Source organism: Thalassophryne amazonica, chromosome 3 (assembly GCF_902500255.1).
Source record: "Thalassophryne amazonica chromosome 3, fThaAma1.1, whole genome shotgun sequence".
Taxonomy (NCBI): Eukaryota; Metazoa; Chordata; class Actinopteri; order Batrachoidiformes; family Batrachoididae; genus Thalassophryne; species Thalassophryne amazonica.
In genome coordinates this window covers 60,455,610-60,479,780 of record NC_047105.1, presented here as the reverse complement: position 1 = coordinate 60,479,780, position 24,171 = coordinate 60,455,610, and the positions used below count along the sequence as shown (strand labels likewise).

Genomic DNA, 24,171 nt, shown 5'->3' with positions numbered 1-24,171 from the left:
TAAATAAGGTGGCAAAATTTCCACAACTCTGTGTTAAGAACAGGATCAAACACTTCTGAACAAGTGATATCTTAAAATCCATGTATAATGCTCCAATAGTCCCCCATTTCATTTTTTGATTGCTTACCTGGGGTTTCTCCAATGTAGCAAGGGCTTAACACTAAGCTTTTTGTATTTTTTAAATAATTTTTGTATCTGTATTTTCCTTGATACTGAATTTACACAGAGCACACTGCAAGCACATTAAAGTCAATCCAATGTCAATTCATGTGTTTCCTTTAATGACAGCAGTTAGTATAACTACTGAACAATTATTTGAACTGTAGTGGCAGGGAGAATATAAATGGCCAGGTCTGGTTTCCTCTCACAATTGTCTGTTTATACTGTCTACATAATCAACAGAACATTCCTAAAAAGAAAAAGAAAACTGAAATAATCCCCTACTCATTCTCTGTGTGCTGTATTTTATCTGTGTCTATCTATTTACAACCCCAATTCCAATGAAGTTGGGACGTTGTGTAAAATGTAAATAAAAACAGATTACAATTATTTGCAAACCCTCTTCAACCATATTAAATTAAATACACCACAAAGACAAGATATTTAATGTTCAAACTGATAAATTTTTATTGTGTTTGTGCAAATATTTGCTCATTTTGAAATGGGTGCCTGCAACACATTTCAAAAAAGCTGGGACAGTGGTATGGTTACCACTGTGTTACATCACCTTTCCTTCTAACAACACTCAATAAGCGTTTGGGAACTGAGGACACTAATTGTTGAAGCTTTGTAGGTGGAATTCTTTCCCATTCTTGCTTGATGTACAACGTCAGTTGTTCAACAGTGCAGGGTCACCGTTGTTGTATTTTGCGCTTCATAATGCGCCACACATTTTCAATGGCGACAGGTCTGGACTGCAGGCAGGCCAGTCTAGTGTAGTCACTCTTTTACTACAAAGCCACGCTATTGTAACACATGCAGAATGTTAAAAACGGAACAACACATTAATTACAAAGTTTACATAAGTATGATGTCGTGCTATGATGACTTGTTTTTAAGTGATAACTGTTAATTTTGCAGTCATGGTAAAGCACCTACTTTCCACTGTGCAAAAACGTAGTGTGTGCACATTGTGCGAATGCGGTGCGTGCTGCTCCATTACAGAACAGTCTTACATCAAGACAGACTCTCAAAGTAAAATAAAAGTAAACCCTACCAGCTTCACTGAGAATAAGAAGGAGAAGAAGGAGAAGAACAATAAAAAAACTGAACAGTCATCCACTTGTGATTTCCAAAGTCCGGTCCACCAAAGAAGTCCCCATGTACGGATCGCAAGCGATCGCCAGCCGGTGTTGCGGAGCTCCTCACAAAGGTCTCTTACGATTAGACAGAAAGTCCATTATCTCCTGAAAATAACGTATTCCGACTTTTTCCCAATGTAAAAAAATCCATTTGGTGTCCAGCCTATAAAAAACAGCATTGTGGAGACATTCTGCGCGCACGCTCACGGCGGGACTAAAATAGTGTCCAGTGTCTGGTGTCCAAAATCCGACAGACTCTGAAAAAATTAGAAGTTTTGGGGTGACGTATGTCACCTCCTGTCTCTCTGTACAGCCTCTGTAAATCCGAACCTTCACTTTTGAATGAAAGCTCAGAAGCTTTGTTATCGGACAAGCAGCACTCGTTTAACTGTCTGTCAGCCATCGGGATGTTTCTGCTTTTCCTAAAATGTATATCACATGCTGAGAAATGCTGACAAATGCAGAGTAAAATGCAGAGTAATAAGACGTTTTCCAGAAATGCACCTGCTGACTCGGGGAGGAAAGATGGACCTTTTGTTTTATGTTTGTATTTTTACTGCCAGTCTGCTCTGTGTAAGCCTGATCCTGTCAGATCTCTGAAGCTAAGTAGTTTGGGGGCTGGTTAGTACTTGTATGGGAGACCTCTTCGGAACACCAGGGGCTGTGTGTGTTTCTCCAGGTAAAACTGGAGTTGCGTCAGGAAGGGCATCCAGTGTAAAACTTGTGGCAAACACCAGTGTGGCTCTGGCTGTATCCACTGTGGAGACCCCGACCAAACGGCCAAAAGGACAAGAACAACATTTTATTTTATTTTTTGACAATATAGAGGGCTGTCAAAATCTGAATCACAAGGATAAAGTGAGATTTTTACACACTGAAGTGAATGCCCCCAGCCTGGTGATATTGTGACTTGGGAATTCAAATTTTTCAAATTGAAAATTATGCAGGGGAAATATGTCAAAAAGTCTAGAATCTCCCACATTTCAAATTGTCTTTCTGTACATTTTTCTTTCAAATAAGTTTATTGCACATTCGTAACATACAGTGTGTCAATGAAACACAAAGGTTTTACATTAATTTAACTAATCAACAATTCAGCACAGAATCAGACCAGAAACAGTACTAAAAGATTTCAATTTTTGTTTTAGGACTTCAGGACACAAGGTCAGATAGAACCCCCATTGGAAGCGTTGCGTGCTGCTTCGGGTGATAGTTCCCAACAGCACCGCTATACTAAAAATTTCTGGGGAGAACCCTGCACATCAATGTCTGACTTCTATGGCTGTGTTAAATACTTAACATATTTTCCTCCACATGGATATTTCACACTAATGTAACAGAAGGAACCATAAAAAGCAAACTTAGCAGGCTAACATATCACTTTTGCATGGAGACAGTTTGAAGTAAATTCATCCCTAAGACAGAGTATGATTTGTGTGAAATAACTTGAATAATGTCAATTGACAATGAACTCTGTCAAAAACATGATATAATAAAATCAAAGACTTACCGGGAGTCTTAGCGTTTCCATATAAATGATGATTTAAAAACGTCAGGTCAGCATTTTGGTCCTTTTGGTTGAACCAGCCCCATTTGAATTAATTCATGATGAAGTTTAAAGGACATGTCGCATGGCTTTTAACGTCCCAGTTAGTAAGACAACAAAAAAGTACTCATGATTCTAAGTCTCACCGCACATACGTGCTACTAATTAGTGATCGTTGATGCATTTTATTCCTCTCACTCTGAGCGTGATCGGGTGCGTTACCAGAAAACATCTCACTTGGCAATTCTCTGCATTTTTCAGTGTGTGACATACATTTTAGAATGAGCAGAAACATCCCAATGACTGTCAGACAGAGGAAAACGAACCTGCTCCGTCCGAAAATGAAGCTTATGAGCTGCCGTTCGAAAGTGATGGCTCGGATTTACAGACAGGAGATGACACACTTCACCCCGACACTCTTAAATTTTTCAGAGTGTCAGATTTTGGAACCTAAAGTGTGGTGATGCGCTGTTTGTGTGGATGCTGGTTTACTGAAGCTGTGGACATGGACGTGGGGACATCTCCATGACACTGTTTTAAACAGAATTCCTGACGCTGAGATGGATTTGAACACTGGAAAAAGTCAGAATACATTATTTCCAGGAGTTAATAGATATTTTATGTGCCACGATCATCAGAGAACTAAAGGCGGAGCTGCAGACGACAATTTTGCGCGTGTGCGTGGTCCTTTGATCGTGTGGAGTTTACATTTGGAATTAAATCTACAACATGGTGAGTCATACATGTTCAGGATTTCACCCCTTTTGTGTTTTGTGGCAAGTAGAGATGGCTATTGATAAGATTTTTATCAATATCGATACCATTAAAGGCTGTATGTAAACTATTCATTATTATGTTTCCTTTCTGTGCTACTTTCTCTCTCATTGTCTTTCCATTCTTTTATGCTGTCCTCCAGCCTGAAAAAAAATCCAGTGATGATTTGCTGTGTTACTGTCACATTACTGTTGGTCTCAGACAAAGCACTTAAAGCTTATCAGTTGTGTTGAGTACTGTGGATTTTAAAACGAGGGATGTGGAATAGCGATGGTCTGATCAATCAATCAATCAATCAATCAATCAATTTTATTTATATAGCGCCAAATCACAACAAACAGTTGCCCCAAGGCGCTTTATATTGTAAGGCAAAGCCATACAATAATTACGGAAAAACCCCAACGGTCAAAACGACCCCCTGTGAGCAAGCACTTGGCGACAGTGGGAAGGAAAAACTCCCTTTTAACAGGAAGAAACCTCCAGCAGAACCAGGCTCAGGGAGGGGCAGTCTTCTGCTGGGACTAGTTGGGGCTGAGGGAGAGAACCAGGAAAAAGACATGCTGTGGAGGGGAGCAGAGATCAATCACTAATGATTAAATGCAGAGTGGTGCATATAGCGCAAAAAGAGAAAGAAACACTCAGTGCATCATGGGAACCCCCCCAGCAGTCTAAGTCTATAGCAGCATAACTAAGGGATGGTTCAGGGTCACCTGATCCAGCCCTAACTATAAGCTTTAGCAAAAAGGAAAGTTTTAAGCCTAATCTTAAAAGTAGAGAGGGTGTCTGTCTCTCTGATCCGAATTGGGAGCTGGTTCCACAGGAGAGGAGCCTGAAAGCTGAAGGCTCTGCCTCCCATTCTACTCTTACAAACCCTAGGAACTATAAGTAAGCCTGCAGTCTGAGAGCGAAGCGCTCTATTGGGGTGATATGGTACTAAGAGGTCCCTAAGATAAGATGGGACCTGATTATTCAAAACCTTATAAGTAAGAAGAAGAATTTTAAATTCTATTCTAGAATTAACAGGAAGCCAATGAAGAGAGGCCAATATGGGTGAGATATGCTCTCTCCTTCTAGTCCCTGTCAGTACTCTAGCTGCAGCATTTTGAATTAACTAAAGGCTTATCAGGGAACTTTTAGGACAACCTGATAATAATGAATTACAATAGTCCAGCCTAGAGGAAATAAATGCATGAATTAGTTTTTCAGCATCACTCTGAGAAAAGACCTTTCTAATTTTAGAGATATTGCGCAAATGCAAAAAAAACAGTCCTACATATTTGTTTAATATGCGCATTGAAGGACATATCCTGATCAAAAATGACTCCAAGTTTTCTCACAGTATTACTAGAGGTCAGGGTAATGCCATCCAGAGTAAGGATCTGGTTAGACACCATGTTTCTAAGATTTGTGGGGCCAAGTACAATAACTTCAGTTTTATCTGAGTTTAAAAGCAGGAAATTAGAGGTCATCCATGTCTTTATGTCTGTAAGACAATCCTGCAGTTTAACTAATTGGTGTGTGTCCTCTGGCTTCATGGATAGATAAAGCTGGGTATCATCTGCGTAACAATGAAAATTTAAGCAATGCTGTCTAATAATACTGCCTAACGGAAGCATGTATAAAGTGAATAAAATTGGTCCTAGCACAGAACCTTGTGGAACTCCATAATTAACCTTAGTCTGTGAAGAAGACTCCCCATTTACATGAACAAATTGTAATCTATTAGATAAATATGATTCAAACCACCGCAGCGCAGTGCCTTTAACACCTATGGCATGCTCTTTTGAATGAATGAATGAATGAAAACTGTTTATTTCGAACATTTGATACAACAACAATTACAAGATAGATCAGTAAAGACAACAACAAAAAAGTTCCTACTGTGTACCCAACATGTCCGAAAAGGGGTAGGGTGAGCATCAGCTTATTTATCCCTACCCCTTCTTCCCATAACCAGTAATACCCTTTGCCACATATACACATAAATTCCTACACACCTAAACCGATATCAATATATATATACATATATATACACAAACATAAATATACACCTACACATACCTACTTACATACAAAATACTATATATTTACAAGCCGAAGCAAAAAACAAAAACACCCTAACCCTCATTACCCTTCCTCCTCCCTATACCCAGAAAAAACCATATTTTTGTACCGCTGTTTGAACTGGTTCATGCTTGGACATTGCTTGAGCCCCACTCCCATCTGTTCCACATCCTCACCCCACAGACAGAAATACAGAAACCTTTTAATGGTGTTTCGTGCCCACTGATGCTTTAAATTAAATTTCCCCCCTCAGACTGTAATCCCCTGATCTGTTAAAAAACATATTTTTAATATTTGCTGGAAGTAAATTGTTTATTGCTTTATACACAATTTGTACTGTTTGAAAATGAACCAAGTCTGTGAATTTTAGAATTTGGATTGTAAAAATAGTGGATTTGTATGATCTCTATAGCCAGTATTATGAATAATTCTTATAGCTCTTTTCTGCATTACTGATAGTGATTGTGTTGTACCTTTATAAGTATTACCCCATACCTCTGCACAGTACTGTAAATATGGTAAAACCAGTGAGCAGTAAGAATGCGGAGTGAGTTGTGGTCCAGAATATGTTTCGCTTTGTTTAGAACTGAAATGCTTCTTGACAGTTTACTTTGTATATGTTTTATATGAGTCTTCCAGTTTATCTTATCATCTATTATCACCCCAGAAACTTATTTTCATGTACCCTTTCAATATCTACCCCCTCGACTTGTAACTGAACCTGTATGTCTGTATTACAATAGCCAAATAACAGTATTTGTTTTACTTAAGTTTAATGATAATTTATTTCTGTCAAACCATATTTTCAATTTTCCCATTTCTATACTGATCCTCCTCAGTAACTCCTGCAAATCCCCCCCTGAACAAAAAATGCTTGTGTCATCTGCAAATAATACTAATTTTAATATTTTGGAAACATTGACAATATCATTTATATAAATTAGAAACAGTTTTGGACCCAATACTGACCCCTGTGGGACGCCACAAGCATTGTCCAAGCATGATGATGTATATTCCCCCAACTTCACAAACTGTTTTCTGTTACTTAAGTAGCTTCTCACCCAGTGCAACACCAACCCCCTAATCCCATACTGTTCAAGTTTATTGATTAATATGTCATGATTAATTGTATCAAAAGCCTTTTTAAGGTCTATAAATATTCCAACTGAATGTAATTTGTGGTCTATGGCGTTTGTAATCTCCTCAACTGATTCTATTAATGCAAGTGATGTTGAACTATGTGCTCTGAATCCATATTGACTATCAGTAAGTAATTTATGTTTATTTATGAATTTGTCTAATCTATTATTGAATAACTTTTCTAATAATTTGGAAAATTGTGGAAGCAAAGAAACAGGTCTATAATTTGTGAAGTGGTGTCTATCCCCAGTCTTATACAGCGGCACAACCTTAGCTATTTTCATTTGATTGGGAAATTTACCGGTTTGAAATGATAAGTTACAGATGTATGTTAATGGTTCTACAATCCATTCAATGACCTGTTTTACCACCACCATATCAATTCATTTAAATCGGTAGATGTTTTATATTTACAATTATACACAATGTCTATAATTTCATTTCCATCCACTGCTGTGAGGAACATTGAACAGGGATTTCTTTCTATGAGATTATTATCCCAATCCTCAGGTTGGGAATCGGGAATTTTTTCTGCCAAGCTTGGTCCAATATTTACAAAAAATTATTAAAACCGTTGACTACCTCATCCTTATTTTCCTTCTTGACATTATTATCAATGAAATACTGAGGGTAACTCTGTTTTTTATTACCATTTTTGATAATGCTATTTAATATATCCCATATTCCTTTAATATTGTTTTTGTTATTATATAATATGTTACTATAATATTCCTTCCTACATACCCGTATAATATTAGTTAATCTATTTTTGTATTTCTTATATCTATTTTCTGCCTCTTTAGTCTTTAGTTTTATGAATTCTCTATACAGTGTATTTTTCTTATTACTGCATTTCGTAACCCTTTCGTCATCCATGGTCGAGCTTGGATTTTTTGTTTTCTGTAATCTTGTTTAATTGGACAATTTTATCATATATGATGTAAATATTGTAAAAAAGTTTCATATGCACTATCAACATCACTTTCACTGTATACCTTTTCCCAGTTTTGCTCCTGTAAATCCTTCTTTAGTGTGTTCATGTTTTCCTCTGTCCGCACTCGCCTGTATTTTATTTTCTCTCTGGCTGATTCCGCCGATGGTTTCTATTATAAACGATGAAACTGGTAGATGATCACTAATGTCATTGATTAATAATCCACTCACAGTGTTATTCTCAATATCATTGCTGAATATTATCAATTAAGGTGGCACTATGGGATGTAATTCTGCTTAGCCTGGTGATTTTTGGATATAAACTCATACTGTACATTATACTGATAAATTCATCTGTTATTTTATGCTTATTTGGATTGAGCAGATCAATATTTAAGTCACCACAAATGAACAGTTTTTTGATTAGTTTTTGAGAACATTTTCCCATACAGTCAGTGAATGTTTCAATACTAGATCCTGGTGCTCTATATATACAGCTGACTAATACATTTTTGCTTTTTTCTTCACATATTTCAATAGTTATACATTCTAATAAGTTAGCAATCACAGTTGTCATATTGTCTACTATTTTATAATCCATGTTCTTATCCACATACACAGCCACTCCTCCTCCACTCTTATTTTTCTGTTTACACAATTAAATTCATATCCATCCAGTTCAAAATCCTTCCCTTTATCTTCATTGATCCATGTTTCTGATATGCAATTATGTTAAATATTTTTTAAACTGACTTAAATATCTTTAATGTTGTTAAAGTTTGCATATAGACTTCTGCTGTTGAAATGGATTATTGATAATTTGTTATCCGTTTTAATGATCCGATTAAACTGTTCATCTGTATAATAGCAACAACTGTCATTGATATTTGAGAAGAAATTATTGTCCGGGTCTATATCGTGCTCCAAGTCCAGTACATTGTGGTCTGTGTATTTAAATGTTCTCAGTTCTACTTTTCCATGATCAGCAATCCTTTGAGTTATATCCTTCTTGTCTCCAGATGTAGATGAATAGGTAGTAGATGAATAGGTTCCTCTGGTCTGTGTCATGGTGTTGTGATGTGTTTGTGTCCTCATACCTTATTGGTCATATTTGTCCAGATCCTCGCTTTAAGAACCACTATTGTTCATATTTGTCCCAGCTCCTCGATGTTCCTTATTGCCATGACTTTTGCTTGTTCTGGTGATCCGTTCAGTTTGATGAATATTTTACAGTTTGAAGTCCATGTGTGCTGGATTTTTCCCTGTTTCTTCAAGAAGCGTGCTTTCCTGGCGATGTCGGCATTCCGTTTGGTGAGATGTTCATTGATGAATACGTTTGTCCCTTTCAGTTTCTTCCTTGTTTTAACAGTGCTGTTTTGTGTTTTCTGTTGATGAATCTCATGATGACGGTTCGTTTATCACCGTCATTTCTCCGGGGCAGAGGGTGGCACGCTTCAATGTTATTTAAATCCATTTCTATACCTTTAGATAGGAGGAAATCAGCAACCTGTTTTTCCACAGAGCTGACCTCCTGTTCACTCTTATCTCTGTAATAAAATTTTATGGTCAACAGTATCAAAAGCAGCACTGAGGTCTAACAGAACAAGCACAGAGATGAGTCCACTGTCTGAGGCCATAAGAAGATCATTTGTAACCTTCACTTCTGTACTATGATGAATTCTAAACCCTGACTGAAACTCTTCAAATAGACCATTCCTCTGCAGATGATCAGTTAGCTGTTTTACAACTACCCTTTCAAGAATTTTTGAGAGAAAAGGAAGGTTGGAGATTGGCCTAGTGATGGCTTTTTAAGTAATGGTTTAATTACTGCCACCTTAAAAGCCTGTGGTACATAGCCAACTAATAAAGATAGATTGATCATATTTAAGATCGAAGCATTAATTAATGGTAGGGCTTCCTTGAGCAGCCTGGTAGGAATGGGATCTAATAGACATGTGATGGTTTGGAGGAAGTAACTAATGAAAATAACTCAGACAGAACAATCGGAGAGAAAGAGTCTAACCAAATACCGGCATCACTGAAGCAGCCAAAGAGAACGATATGTCTTTGGGATGGTTATGAGTAATTTATTTCTCTAATAGTTAAAATTTTATTACCAAAGAAAGTCATGAAGTCATTACTAGTTAAAGTTAAAGGAATACTCGGCTCAATAGAGCTCTGACTCTTTGTCAGCCTGGCTACAGTGCCGAAAAGAAACCTGGGGTTGTTCTTATTTTCTTCAATTAGTGAGGAGTAGTAAGATGTCCTAGCCTTACGGAGGGCTTTTTCATAGAGCAACAGACGCTTTTTCCCAGGCTAAGTGAAGATCTTCTAAATTAGTGAGACGCCATTTCCTCTCAACTTACGGGTTATCTGCTTTAAGCTGCGAGTTTGTGAGTTATACCACGGAGTCAGGCACTTCTGATTTAAGGATCTCTTTTTCAGAGGAGCTACAGCATCCAAAGTTGTCCTCAGTGAGGATATAAACTGTTGACGAGATAATCTATCTCACTCACAGAGTTTAGGTAGCTACTCTGCCCTATGTTGGTATATGGCATTGGAGAACATAAAGAAGGAATCATATCCTTAAACTAGTTACAGCGCTTTCTGAAAGACTTCTACTGTAATGAAACTTATCCCCACTGCTGGGTAGTCCATCAGAGTAAATGTAAATGTTATTAAGAAATGATCAGACAGAATGGGGTTTTCAGAGAATACTGTTAAGTCTTCAATTTCCATAACCATAAGTCAGAACAAGATCTAAGGTATGATTAAAGTGGGTGGGTGGACTCATTACATTTTGAGCAAAGCCAATCAAGTCTAACAATAGATTAAATGCAGTGTTGAGGCTGTCATTCTCAGCATCTGTGTGGATGTTAAAATCGCCCACTATAATTATCTTATCTGAGCTAAGCACTAAGTCAGACAAAAGGTCCGAAAATTCACAGAGAAACTCACAGTAACGACCAGTGGACGATAGATAACAACAAATAAAACTGGTTTTGGGACTTCCAATTTGGATGGACAAGACTAAGAGTCTGATCTAGGCAATTTTTCCGTAGTTTTATCAGAATCTGATTTATAAACACAATCTCACATCGATCTGTCTGTGTGCCATCACCCGTCTGTTTCATAAGCGCTACCTTGACAATTTTTAACTTTGATGAAGTATCACTCTCCACATGTTAAGCATGATGACACACAGCCGTTCCGGGTCCAAACAAAGATTTGAATGCTTTGTTTCCCGTTGTTTTGATTAGGGATGGGTATTGATAAGATTTATTGATATCGATACCATTATTGATTCCGTTATCAAGCCGATTCCTTATCCATATCACGATTGTCAGACGAGGAAGGCAGGAGACAAATGCAGGACTCACTGGAACTGTTCTGGTTCAGAGAGGCTTTTACTGAGGTGCTTAGCAAGGTTCGGTACAGAAGCAGACAGTCCAAGAAGAGCAACCAAAACCGAAACATCAGGCAGAGGCGTAGACAAAAACACAGGCAGGCAGTCAAAACACCAAGAGACAGCTTAACAAAATGTAGTACTGAGCTTGAAGCACTGGCACAGGGCACAACGATCAGGCAACACCTGGTGCAACTAGTGGCTTCTAAATACTCCCGGAACAAGTGGTAGAAAGGCCCAGAACAGGGCGTGACCCACTCACCCGAGCACCGCCCCCACCAAGCACAGTGAAGGCAGCCAAGAGACATACAGACCCAAAAAAACCCAAACACAAACCACCAGCCACAAAAGGGAACAAACAAAACCCCAACATTAACATGATACATGACAGGACCCCCCGCTCACGGCCGGCACCTGACGGCCCGGGAACCCAGGATGCCGAGCATGGAAGTCCGCGATCAGTCCAGGATCCAAAACGAATTGAGAAGGAATCCATGAGCGTTCTTCAGGCCCGTAACCCTCCCAGTCCACCAAGTACTGCACCCCCCGCCCACGCCGCCGGGACCCCACAGGCGGCGCACAGTAAAAAACCGGGCCCCCGGCCACAAACCGGGCGGGAGGCGGGGGAACGGCCGGAGGGCATAAGACACAGGACCGAGCAGCGCTTGACCTGCTGACGTGGAAGGTGGGATGTATCTTCATAGTCCGGGGCAGACGAAGGCGTACAGAGACCCGGAGTGATCACCCTCGTGATGGGGAATGGCCCCACGAAACCGAGGAGCAAGTTTCCGTGGCAGACCACGGAGGGAAAGGTGCCGGGTGGAGAGCCAAACCCGCTGTCCCGGGGAGTAATGTGGTTCTAGGGTCCTTTTCCTGTCGACAGCAGCCTTGTAGATCACTGAAGAACGCAGTAATGTTCGTCGGGCCCGCTCCAAGATTAGACGACAATGACGGATTAAGGAAAGGGCCGAAGGCACCCGGGTGGTTAAGACTGTAGGAGAGAACAAAGAAGGTTGATACCCATGCGACACGTGCATTGGGGAGTAACCAGAGGAGGCAGATGGTAAACTATTGTGAGCGAGCTCTACCGATACTAATTGTGATGACCAGGAAGTGGGGTGCTGGGAGGCGAGGATACGTAACCCCTTTTCCAATTCCTGATTGACCCTCTCAGCCTGCCCATTCGCCTGAGGGTGATACCCGGAGGTGAGACTCAAGGTGACTCCCAGGAGTCGACAAAACTCTCCCCAGAAGTGTGAAACGAACTGTGGCCCACGATCGGACACGATGTCCTGCGGGAAACCGTGTAATCTAAACACATGGTGCAACAGGGCCTCTGCGGTTTCGTTAGCTGATGGGAGTTTCGGTAGCGGAAATGAAATGGGCCATCTTAGACAGACTGGTCCACCACTGACAGAATAACAGTATGCCCCTTGGATGGCGGCAACCCGGTAACGAAATCCACCGGATATGTGACCATGGTCGGGTGGGGACGGGTAATGGGTGGAGCTTGCCGAACGGTGAGCGGTTGGTTGACTTGTGCATAGCGCAGACAATGCACGCCCCCACATAAGCTGTGACGTCGGGAAGTAACCGAGGCCACCAAAATCCTTCCCTGGATGATCGGGCTGTCTTCCCAATTCCGGGATGACACGAAAAACCGGCTGTTATGAGCCACCTTATCACCTCCCCCTAAGAGGCCTCTGGGACGTAAACAGGTCTCCCCCGGAGGGCAGTCCCGCGGCACAGGGTCACCGCGCGTTGCGACACGGACCTTGGTTTCTATGTCCCAGGTGAGGACTGACAGGAAGCAGGACGCGGGCAAGACCGGACCTGGGTCCACCGGCACAGCCACAGGTTCGCCCCGACGGGAGAGCGCGTCAGGTTTTACCGTTCTTTGTTCCCCGGTCGATAGGATAACACAAAGTTGAACGGCTAAAAAAGATGGACCTCTAGCCTGTCTGGCATTGAGTCGTTTCGCAGAACGGAGATACTTTAGATTCTTATGGTCGGTCCATACCAAAAACGGTAATTGTGCCCCTTCCAACCAGTGTCGCCACTCTTCCAGGGCCACCTTAACCCCCAGCAGTTCGTGGTCTCCGATGTGGTCATTGCGCTCTGCCGGCGTCAGTTTTCGGGACAAAAACGCACAGGGATGTAATTTCTGGTCTGAGGGTTGGATCTGGGATAAGACGGCCCCGATCACTACGTCGGAGGTGTCAACTTCGACTACAAACTGTAAAGCGGGGGTTGGGGAGGAGCAACACTGGGCCGTGGGTAAACCGTCTTTTCAGGCTTTGAAAAGCTTCCTCGCAGTCCAGCGTCCAGGAAAAGGGCTGGTGTACGGACGTGCTGTTATGCAGAGGCGCGGCCACCGAGCTGAAATTACGGATGAACGTCCGATAAAAGTTGGCAAAACCAAGAAACCGCTGGACTTCCTTGCGGTTCTTAGGTACAGGCCAATCACGCACTGCGGCTATCTTGGCTGGGGTCCATCCGGATAGACCCAGGCGATATGATGAATCCCAGAAAGGTCACTGAGGACCTATAGAATTCACACTTTTCTGCCTTTACGTACAACTGATTGCGTAATAGGGTCTCAAGCACTGTACGGACATGACGGGCATGTGTTTCCGCATCCGGGGAGAAGATCAGGATATCGTCGAGGTACACAAACACAAATTTTCCCAGACATTCCCGTAGTATATCATTAATCAGGTTTTGAAACACTGCGGGTGCACTGATTAAACCAAAAGGCATGACTAGATATCCATAATGGCCAGTGGGGGTGTTAAAAGCGGTCTTCCATTCATCACCCTGTCTGATTCGCACTAAATGATAGGCATTACGGAGATCGAGTTTGGTGAAGAGTTTGGCGCCCTCTAGCAGGTCAAACGCGGAGGCAATTAGGGGCAGAGGATAACGGTTCTTTACTGTGACGTCATTAAGCCCGCGATAGTCGATGCAGGGACGGAGTGATTTATCCTTCTTTTCAACGAAAAAGAACCCCGCCCCCGCAGGAGACGCGATGGGCGGATCAACCCGCATCCAAAGAGTCCCGGATGTAGTCGTTTCATAGCGACACGTTCAGGACCAGTCAGAGAAAACAGTTTTCCCCGCGGGGGACTCGTGCCCTGCAATAACTCAATGGCACAGTCGTATGCACGATGCGGAGGCAGCGACTTTGCCTTGACCTTGCTGAATACGTCGGCAATATCGTGGTACTCCGCGGGCACACCCGCCAACTCAGGATTAGGGACCTTGCCGTCCCTGATGGTCATAGCAAAACAGCGCCCGGTACAAGCGGAACCCCAGGAAGTGATCTGCCCGTCGGACCAGTTTACGTATGGACAATGTTTACGTAACCAGGGATGCCCCAAAATGGTGGAGTGAGTCATTTCATCGAAGACATGAAAACTGATTGTTTCGGAATGAGTACCGGCTCTGATTAATTGAACGGTCTCCGCGCGGTGGGTGATGTGACCCAGTACGTGACCGTCCACGGCATGTATACCCAACGGTCGTGAAAGACGGTGAAGTTTGAGGTGCAAAGACCTAGCGAGGGAGGAGTGCATCAAATTAGCATCTGAACCGGAGTCGACAAAAATCGGAACAGAACATGACGTATGCTTGGATATTAACTTGGCAGTGACCATGTTTCGGGGAGAGACGGAAAGAATGGAATGTTGACTCACCCGGCGTACCCGTTGTGACCGCACGGGGGCACCCCTGGCATGGCACTCCGTGACCACATGCCCCGCCTGACCACAATAGAAGCACAGGCCCTGGTCTTTCCGACGCTGCCGCTCTTCGATGGTCAATCGGGTTCGTCCCAGCTGCATCGGTTCATCAGCGGCAGCCGGGAGCGAGCTGGAGGAGGACGCCAAGGACCCGACGTGGAGAGCGGACTCAGCGTGCTGGGACGAGGCTTGCACGTCCCGCCGGGGCCGATCCGCCAGCCGGCGATCGGTGCGGATGGCTAACGCGATTAGCTCGTCGAGTTGCTCCGGGAGGTCGATGGCGATCAGCTGGTGCTGGATCTGCGGAGACAGGCCTTGAAAGAACACGTCATGGAGTGCGGCCGGGTTCCATTCGCTCTTTGCCGCGAGGATGCGGAAGTCAATGGCGTAGTTGGCAACTCTTCTGTTACCCCTGCCGGAGGCGCATCAGGGAACGGGCCTGCCTCACGGTCCGGTGACGTATGCTGGAACACTGGCGGAGAGCGTTCTGGAACGCCTGGAGAGTACTACACGCCGTGGACTGTCTGCTCCACTCTGCCGAGGCTCACGCCACGGCCCGGCCGGTGAGGTGAGTAATAATGAAGGCGATCTTCGCCCGGTCGGACGGAAACATGGCTGACATCAACTCAAAGTGCAGGTCACATTGTGTTAGGAACGGTTTGATGTCTCCAGATTCACCAGAGAAATGTTCAGGTCGAGATAGCTGATTGCAGACATCAGGAGCAGCAGTGGGTCCCGGCGGGGCCGCACTCGGTCCCATCGGTGGCTGGTTGGTGGTTGCCGAGGCAGACGGTGTCTGTGGCGTCAGAGAGGTTACGAGCTGGTTGATCTGAGAGCTGACAGAGGACATGAAGGCGTCCTGTCTTGTGGCCAGGTCGGCTATATTGGTGCTTAAAGCAGTGATGCGGTCTTCTTGTTGGGCCAGCTGGCGGCTATGGAAGCGAACGGCCTGCTGGAATGGATCCGAGTCCGCTGTCTCCATTGTTGGCCTGATCGTTCTATCACGATTGTCAGACGAGGAAGGCAGGAGACAAATGCAGGACTCACTGGAACTGTTCTGGTTCAGAGAGGCTTTTACTGAGGTGCTTAGCAAGGTTCGGTACACAAGCAGACAGTCCAAGAAGAGCAACCAAAACCGAAACATCAGGCAGAGGCGTAGACAAAAACACAGGCAGGCAGTCAAAACACCAAGAGACAGCTTAACAAAACGTAGTACTGAGCTTGAAGCACTGGCACAGGGCACAACGATCAGGCAACACCTGGTGCAACTAGTGGCGTCTAAATACTCCCGGAACAAGTGTAGAAAGGCCCAGAACAGGGTGTGACCCACTCACCGAGCACCGCCCCCACCAAGCACAGTGAAGGCAGCCAAGAGACATACAGACCCAAAAAACCCAAACACAAACCACCCAGCCACAAAAGGGAACAAACAAAAACCCCAACATTAACATGATACATGACAATCCATACCTCTTGTGAATTTTCTGTGTACTAAAAGTAGGCTTTACAGGTTTTCTATGTCAACAACATTTTATTGAGTCTTAAAGTAAATAAATATGAAATTGGTCAGTGGATACTTAAACTCTGGACATAATAAACTCTACATGCTGGATCCCTGATCTCTGGACATAAATAGAAATAAACAAAATCTATAGTTTTTGTCAAAAGCATTTCCCTTCAGACATTACTGGCATGAATGTCTTTCCATACATCTGAGCTGAGCACTTGCATCTCACTGTGCCGCACGTCACAACGTTTGGAAAGAGGTGTCATTTTATTTAAAGCGGCGATTCGCTTTGAAGTTATTAATTCTGACCAGACTCTGTCTCGGCAGAGAGCAGTGCAGTGTTTGGAGCGGGCCAATGCAACAGGACACAATTCTCGTTTCTTAACTGCAACAAGACAAGCATCCCAGTTAGTGACTTTAATCTGCATAAAAGTGACTCACGATTGACATATTTTAATGGCTTTGAGAGGGGTTAAGAAGCAGACTTTCCGCTTCTAAAGAGGAGCGAATCAAACAACCAACGAAGCAGCAGATCGAAGCAATGCTTCATCTGTTCAAGCTTCAAAGTGGAGTCGCACTGCAGAAGCAAACACCATCAAAACAACGGCTGCTTTGAAGGGCCGATAAGAGAACTGTTTAAGCAAAAAGGCTATTGATGTAGGTGGATCGAATCATTTCTTAATACCTGAAAGAACCAGTTCTCGATACCCAACCCTAGTGGCAAGATTTTATTTTATTTTTTTACTTTGACAGAGTGTGAATTTGGAGTGCGCGTGAGTGTGCGCACTGTGCAGCTGATGATATGCTTTTTCCCCAGCAGCAGATGTATTTTTTTTTAGATTTTATTGATAACAACACTCATAATAAATTGTGCACAAAGCTGAACCTGGAGCAGAGATGGTTCATGACAGGCTGCGTTTATGACTCATGGAAGTGCAGGTGCACATAAACCTTCTCGGAGCTGCAGCTTTTACCATGACTGCATCAAAATGAACCGTTGTCACTTAAAGACAAGCCATCATAACACACCATCACACTTACATAAACTCTGGAATTAATCTGTGCTTCCATTCTTTCCATGAACAGCTACATTCCATTCAAGTGCACGCTGGGACGCTTCTAATAGCTACGTCCCTTGTCGGAAATCCATGAGTACTCACGAGTACTTTGTTTTCGGATGTCTCTGTAGCTGTTTGTTGCGAATGCCGTATACTTTGAAACCGGTCACAGAAGTGCACAAAGTAATCCTGGTGGATCATCAGATGGTCACTAACAGCCTAAATCTTAATTGTTATAATGTCCGTGCGACATGTCCGTGTTCTGCAGCAGAACGTTTCATTCTTTTCCTTTGTCATTTCAACGCGATGTGGAGGTCACGGTAAAATATGTAACAGTCTCTCATTTGCTGCTGTGTGGGCGAGCAGCGCCGCATTACATTATCTCAGCTCAGGACATGACAACATGAGACTTAATATCCACTGTGACGTCTCACCAGAGACGTTTCCAAAATAACCCTTGTTTTTCTTCTTTCGAGTTTATTTGCAAACCAACAAGGTGCATTACCACCACCTCGTGTTTGGGTGTGGAGCATTAATGGATTCTGACATATGCTATCAAAAATAACCCAGAAAAGTTGACCACGTAAGTAAAAACGTCTGTTGTGCTATGGCGCTATACAGAAAATAAAATGAACTTGGCCTTCAAGGGGGAGCCCTTCAGGGGTGCTGGGTGCACCGCCCAATGGTAGGGAAAACACTGTAGTAGTAGTAGTATACTTGGTAAAAAAGGTTTTAACATGTCTTCATGTTGTTAGCTCTTTACTAACCCTTTAAAACTTGTGCATTTAAGCAAAGGAGTAAGTTAAACTCAGCAGCACTGACTGCCACCTGACTCCACAGCAGCTCAGATAGGAAATTGTTACAGAGGTACAGAAAATGTCAATAATGTTTACCTTGTTTGGCTTCTTTGTGGAGTCATTTTTATTGTCTGTCGGAGATGTTCTCACAGAAGAGGACTGGCTACTAGACCGCTGATCCTCACTGGTGGGAGAGCCTGTAAGCCTCCTGTGGCCGCTTCTTAAAGAAGACAGCTGTTATAATAAAAAAAAAAATAATAATGACCAGTTAATATAATAATAGTGATTAAACACACTAAAGAAAGAAACTGTTGACCCTTCTTAGATATTTTTTATGCAATAGACCTGGCTGTGAAATCCACATCCCAGTACAGTCATGGTCAGAATTATTGACATGCCTGAATTTTAAGTACAGTTAGATTTTTGAACATCAAATGCAAAACAAAATTCTTTGAAATAAAGAAATGTGTTCACGTGACTTCTGTCAAACTGTAGCAAAAACGAAACACAAAAACATTCATTTCTGAACATTAGAAGTGTGAGACAAATGTGGCATTAAACATGACAATATTTCTCACTGAGGTGAAAAACATTAACTTTTCAATATGTCTGAACTGTACACCCCTCCTGAACATGCCTGTGGCCTGTTTGATGGCCACGTCTGGCCGATGTCTCTGAAATGCAAAAAGTGCATTTTTGTTCTCATACTGTATGTGTAACAGGCTATGCACAACAAGAGTGTCATTTTTTTCTACTTAAATTCCAATAATTCAATTTGCATACACTGTAAATAGGAAACTTTTTATTTGTGTGAGTTGCAGAAAGCTAGTCAGAGGCCACTTTTGTCATGTAAATGTGGAAATATGAAACAGTAGATTCTGGACAGGGCCTGATAACTTGTTTGTACAGTAACTTGGTGGATCCAAAATTAATATAAAGAAATATTCGTTCAATGTCTATCTGATGTTAAACTGAAGCATGGGCACACGGTTAGTGTTTAGCACTGTTTCATCACTGCAAGAAAATTCTGTGATCATTTCGCACCTGGTCCTTTGTATCTGGAGTTTGCATGTTTGTCCAGTCTCATACTGGGTGCTCCAACTTCTTCCCACTTCCAAAGAGATGCAGGTTAGGCGAACTGGTAACTTTAAATAGGCCTTAGGTGTGAATGTGTTTGTCTGTCTACATGCGCCCATACAATAAACAGGGCTGTGAAATGAAAATTGTGAAATCTGAGGAAAATTTGCAGGGGGGGGTACAGCTCCCCAGGAGCTGGGGTCTAGGGTCCTGTGGAGCCCCAGAATTAAATTTTTATCTAATGATACTTTTTCAGCATCTCCTGGAAGAACAAATCTCAAAATTAGTGCATATTTAAATGATCCTACAGTCAACCTTTTATTTGACCTGTCAATGATGATGTTGAAATAACAGAATATGACATGGAAGTAGGACCTGGAATGATTTTCCTTTTAATTGTAAACCAAATTATGCATTAACTCAGAACAATTAAACTACATGAAATTCATGAAGACTGAAAAGAATAGAAAAAGCTTGTAGAATATTTGGAAAATCATGGTAAAATATCAATAACATACCTTATAGTAAAAAGTCACTTATATTCTTGTGTAAATTCATGCAGCCTAAATCCATTCAAAGCCACAATGTCTTTTTTACAATGAAAGAAAGTCTAGATTAGTGAAAAAAGTAACATAATCTTGTCTAAAATCCTGTTTGAACAGCAGAATGTTTATTTTCCAGGGAGATAAAAATTCTTACCGTGTTTTCCTGAGAGAACACAGTTCACTTTTCCCGTTTCTTTTATCTTTCAGGTGTGTTGATGAAGCCAGTGACGATTCTTTTCCTTATAAGACTTGCTCAAACAGTCTTTCTTGCCATCTTCTCTCTGTGCAACGTCGGTCCGTGGCACAGACATGCTGCACAAATCTTATGTTAAAAACTTGAAAGCTCTAAAAGTTTGGATGTCCACATGCTAAGTTTAGCTTAAGCGCCGCACAGGAGCAACACAGCGTCCGCCGCAGCAACCAACCAGTCCTGCTTTACGACAACTGTCTTAACAGCCACGCTTTGAGTGGCATTTTTCCTCCGCGAAACTCCGGGGATCCGAGGAAACTGATTTGTATCTGTAACACACAGATCAGTGTCCGCGGACTTATAAAACTTACATGATGTTGTAAAAAAAAGAACGCTTTGCGATAAGCATTTTAAAAACTCAGCGATGTTCACGATTAAAGAGTACATCACTAACACCCCACCCCCCCTCCCCATGATGAAATCCGCGGAATCCCGCGGATCGGCAGAGTTTTCACAGCCCTGAATAAACTGGCAACCATGTCCCACGGTGTATTCCACCTCTCGCCCAATGACTACTGAGATTGGCTCTAGCTACCGCCTTGACCCTTAACTGGAATGAGCGGGTATAGAAAATGAATGACATGTTGCTTTGAAATCGCTGACTTTCACACCTTTTCCTTTTGTTCTTGCAAGTGCACCATTAATCATTAATTTACTGCAAGGTAGCATATGCACAAAAGCATTCCTGTAAATACACATTCCTAGCCATATATAAGAAGCATTTCAGGCTTACAGGTGCTCTGCTTCGCCGTGTCCTCATGCCATGCTTGCCGCTGTTTGCCTCTTCTTCCTCTTTAACAGGTTTAAACATGAATGGAGGGCCTGCAGATTTCTGAGCTGCTGGCAGACAACCGTGTTTGTTCTCATATGTGTGACAGGCTATGCACAACAGCAGCTTATTTCTTCTCCCAATGTGCCAATCTTTGGAATCTATAAAAGAAAAATGGTTTAAGATAAATGTTTACAATAGTGTTTAATCAACCGAATATATGTCCATGTGGCTTCACACTTGATCCCATTCTATATGTAATGTCAGACATTTTCATCTTCAAACCCAGAGAGGAACTATACATTCTGTGAGTCCCTTCAGCTGCTCCCTTGTTTTCACTTCTACATGTTTATTTGACACAAGTTTTATGCTAGATGCCCTTCCTGATGCAAGTCCGCAGGGGTGGGTTTTGACCAGGACCCTTCCACACCAAAACCAAGCACACTAACCACTTGGTCACCACCTCTGCCTACAGGAGCTACACATTCTACCTTTGTGAAGTCAAAGTCAAAATCATGAAGTAGAAATCATTTTCCAAACTATAATATGAAAATTTAATTTTAAAATTACTTTTGCCTGTCTATACTGGGTGCCACTGTGTTCAGTTCATTCTAGGACTACATTAAAAACAACTTCCTGAATCTTCTGGGCCCAGTTTCATAAAGCAATCTATTCTTGTATCGACTAATCTTTTGACGTTAGTCGTTGCATAAAGCCCTTAGCTGGCTAAAGTTTTTAGCCTGGTACAAATGAAGCCAATCTTATTTTAGTTGACAAAACTTCAGTGTCTTACCCTCAAAAAATGGCGGCTATCATGTCCCACCACTTGATGGAACACTCGAGAGCACCCCGACATCACTCGTATTCCTCCAAAAGTGGAGCTTCCACTGCTTTTGGCCATGGTTGTAGCAGATGACTGTCGTGATGTGTTTGGGACAGTTCTCACATTAGCCACAGGGCATCGCTATTACACTGATAAGCACTGTGCGCAAAAAAAGGATTGATGGAAGTGTAGAAGAACTGCTAGGCTAAGAGCTAAGCATGTTGTTCTGCAGTCCATATGCATCTGTAAATGTTAATAACGCCAGCTAAAGAAACAAAGGCCGGATAGTTCATGACAACAACCAACCCAGAAGTAAACAAAACTCTCTTGCATTAGAGATGTTTTTTTGGTTACGGAGCTCACCAGCCCGTGATGCCCATGAAAAATTGTTTATTAACGTAAGATGGCTAATCTAGTTTAGCCGTCTTAATTAATGTTGGGCGACTAACCGTAGTCGACTAAGAAAGTTTAATAGACTAAAAGATTAGACTGCTTTATGAAACCGGGCCCAGGCTTCTAAGTTGGTAATCCGTCACAATGAAGAATGAAGCGATGCAAGTTTCTGTCACTGACATATTTTAGCTTCTGTTTGTAGTGGAAAATACAGCACCAATTAATACATGGTTCATCATCCCTCTGAACCCCACAACCCAATGGCAGATTTGAAAGGCATGTTATAAAAAAAAAAAAAAATCACCAAAATTACACCATTTATCAGACTGGAAAATCAGAAATCATCATCAGATCTTCTCACTTACAACAATCCTTGAATTAACTATGTGCCCTGAATGGTTCCACAATTAAAACTAACCAAATCTAGGATTAAAATCCACTCGTAAATCGTGACATCATACTGCATTGGAATTCAATTTCCATTTTCAAACAAACAAAAAAGTCACAAAAAGACAAAAAAAAACCACTCATAAAGTAGAGGCACACTGTGTGGATTAAAGGGCTTCATTTAGTTTAATGTCCTGCTGCACATGGAACTCAAGCACTTGCAAAAATGGTAAGACAAAGCCTATTCGCCCAACCGTTGAGCAGATAAGTCATACATTGAACATTACATGTCCAACCGTTGGGCAGATTAACATGTCTTACCTTATTTGCCCAACCGTTGGGCAGATAAGTCATACATTGAACATTACAAGCATAACCGTTGGCCAGATAAATAGGATGTCTTACCTTATTCGCCCAACCGTGATTGTGTATTTGACACGTTTTGTGCATCTAAACTACATTTTTTACACCACTTTTTAAGTGTCATGCCCTGCCCAGTTCAGGGCTTCAGTCCTTATTTTCCCTCTTTATTTGGTTCTGCTCCTTCTGCCCCAGCCTTGTTTTATAAATTGACATTTTCATCATGTGTTTATTCTATGTTCTATTTTTGCTTTGGCACATTCTTCTTTGTTACTTTTATTCTTCAGCCATGTTCCAGTTCTGTTCTAGTTTTGTTCTATCAGTCTGTTTTCATGGTTTATCAATTAGTTATTGTTTGCCTATTTTTGCTGCTCTCATTTCTGTAATATGTAGTCAGAGGTGTCAAGTAACGAAGTACAAATACTTCGTTACTGTACTTTACACTTTTAGGATCTATACTTTACTCCAATTACTTATTTTTCTGCCTACTTCTGACTTCTACTCATTACATTTTCACACAAGTATCTGTACTTTCTATTCCTTACATTTTTAAAACAAAGCCTTGTTACTCTTGGCTTCAGTTTAATGTTTTATATATATATATATATATATAATATATATATATATAGTATATATATAATATATATATATATATATATATATATATTTCACGTCATGTGCGCCTGTAATCAACTTTTCTGCAGTACGGCTTTGCTTTGCACCATGAACCAATCGAAGCAGTGGTTCGCAGATTGAGCAAATGCTTCGTCCTATTGCTTCGTTTATCTTTCTTTCTTTTCTTTTGCTTAATTCCCCCCGCTAAAACCCTAAAGAGCATACGTCTGTGAGTATTATGTACCTTTTCTATGTTAAACCGACCTGTTATGGTCTTCTGAAACAGTTGATAGATGTATTTTATAACTTAAAAACGGGAGCGACGCTAACGCGTTAGCATGTCTATGGCATTTTCAATGTTAAAAGTTAGCATTAAGCAATTGCAGCTCTTATCACGTTCAGGTGCATTTGTTTTCAAATTGTAATATTTCTTAAATGTATTTTTGTTTATATATTAATAATCTAATGATTATTATATACATATATACACATATTTTAGAGAAGAGGCAAAAAGAACCTGAACAGAAACACAACAGAAAATATAAAAGCAACTAACAATGAACATATAAATACATACATACAGAAATAAATAAGTGTTTCCTGTGAACACGGAGTGACTCTTACACCTCCACTTCATCCCTGTCTTATTTAATGACACTTTGTTTCGGTCAAACCATATTTTCAAT

At 41.7% G+C, this 24,171-nt stretch overlaps 1 protein-coding gene across 2 annotated transcripts in view; it reads right to left on the bottom strand.

Annotated features, from left to right (window-relative positions):
- rereb (arginine-glutamic acid dipeptide (RE) repeats b) overlaps positions 1-24,171 on the bottom strand; it is a 117,417-nt gene that overhangs the window by 34,016 nt on the left and 59,230 nt on the right. For both annotated transcript variants that reach the window (XM_034166447.1, XM_034166448.1), the window contains exons 9-10: positions 20,872-21,068; positions 18,363-18,500 (exon numbers count right to left, since the gene is read on the bottom strand). In XM_034166447.1, the coding sequence (XP_034022338.1) occupies positions 18,363-18,500; positions 20,872-21,068 (335 nt within the window). The remainder of the gene's footprint in view (positions 1-18,362; positions 18,501-20,871; positions 21,069-24,171) is intronic.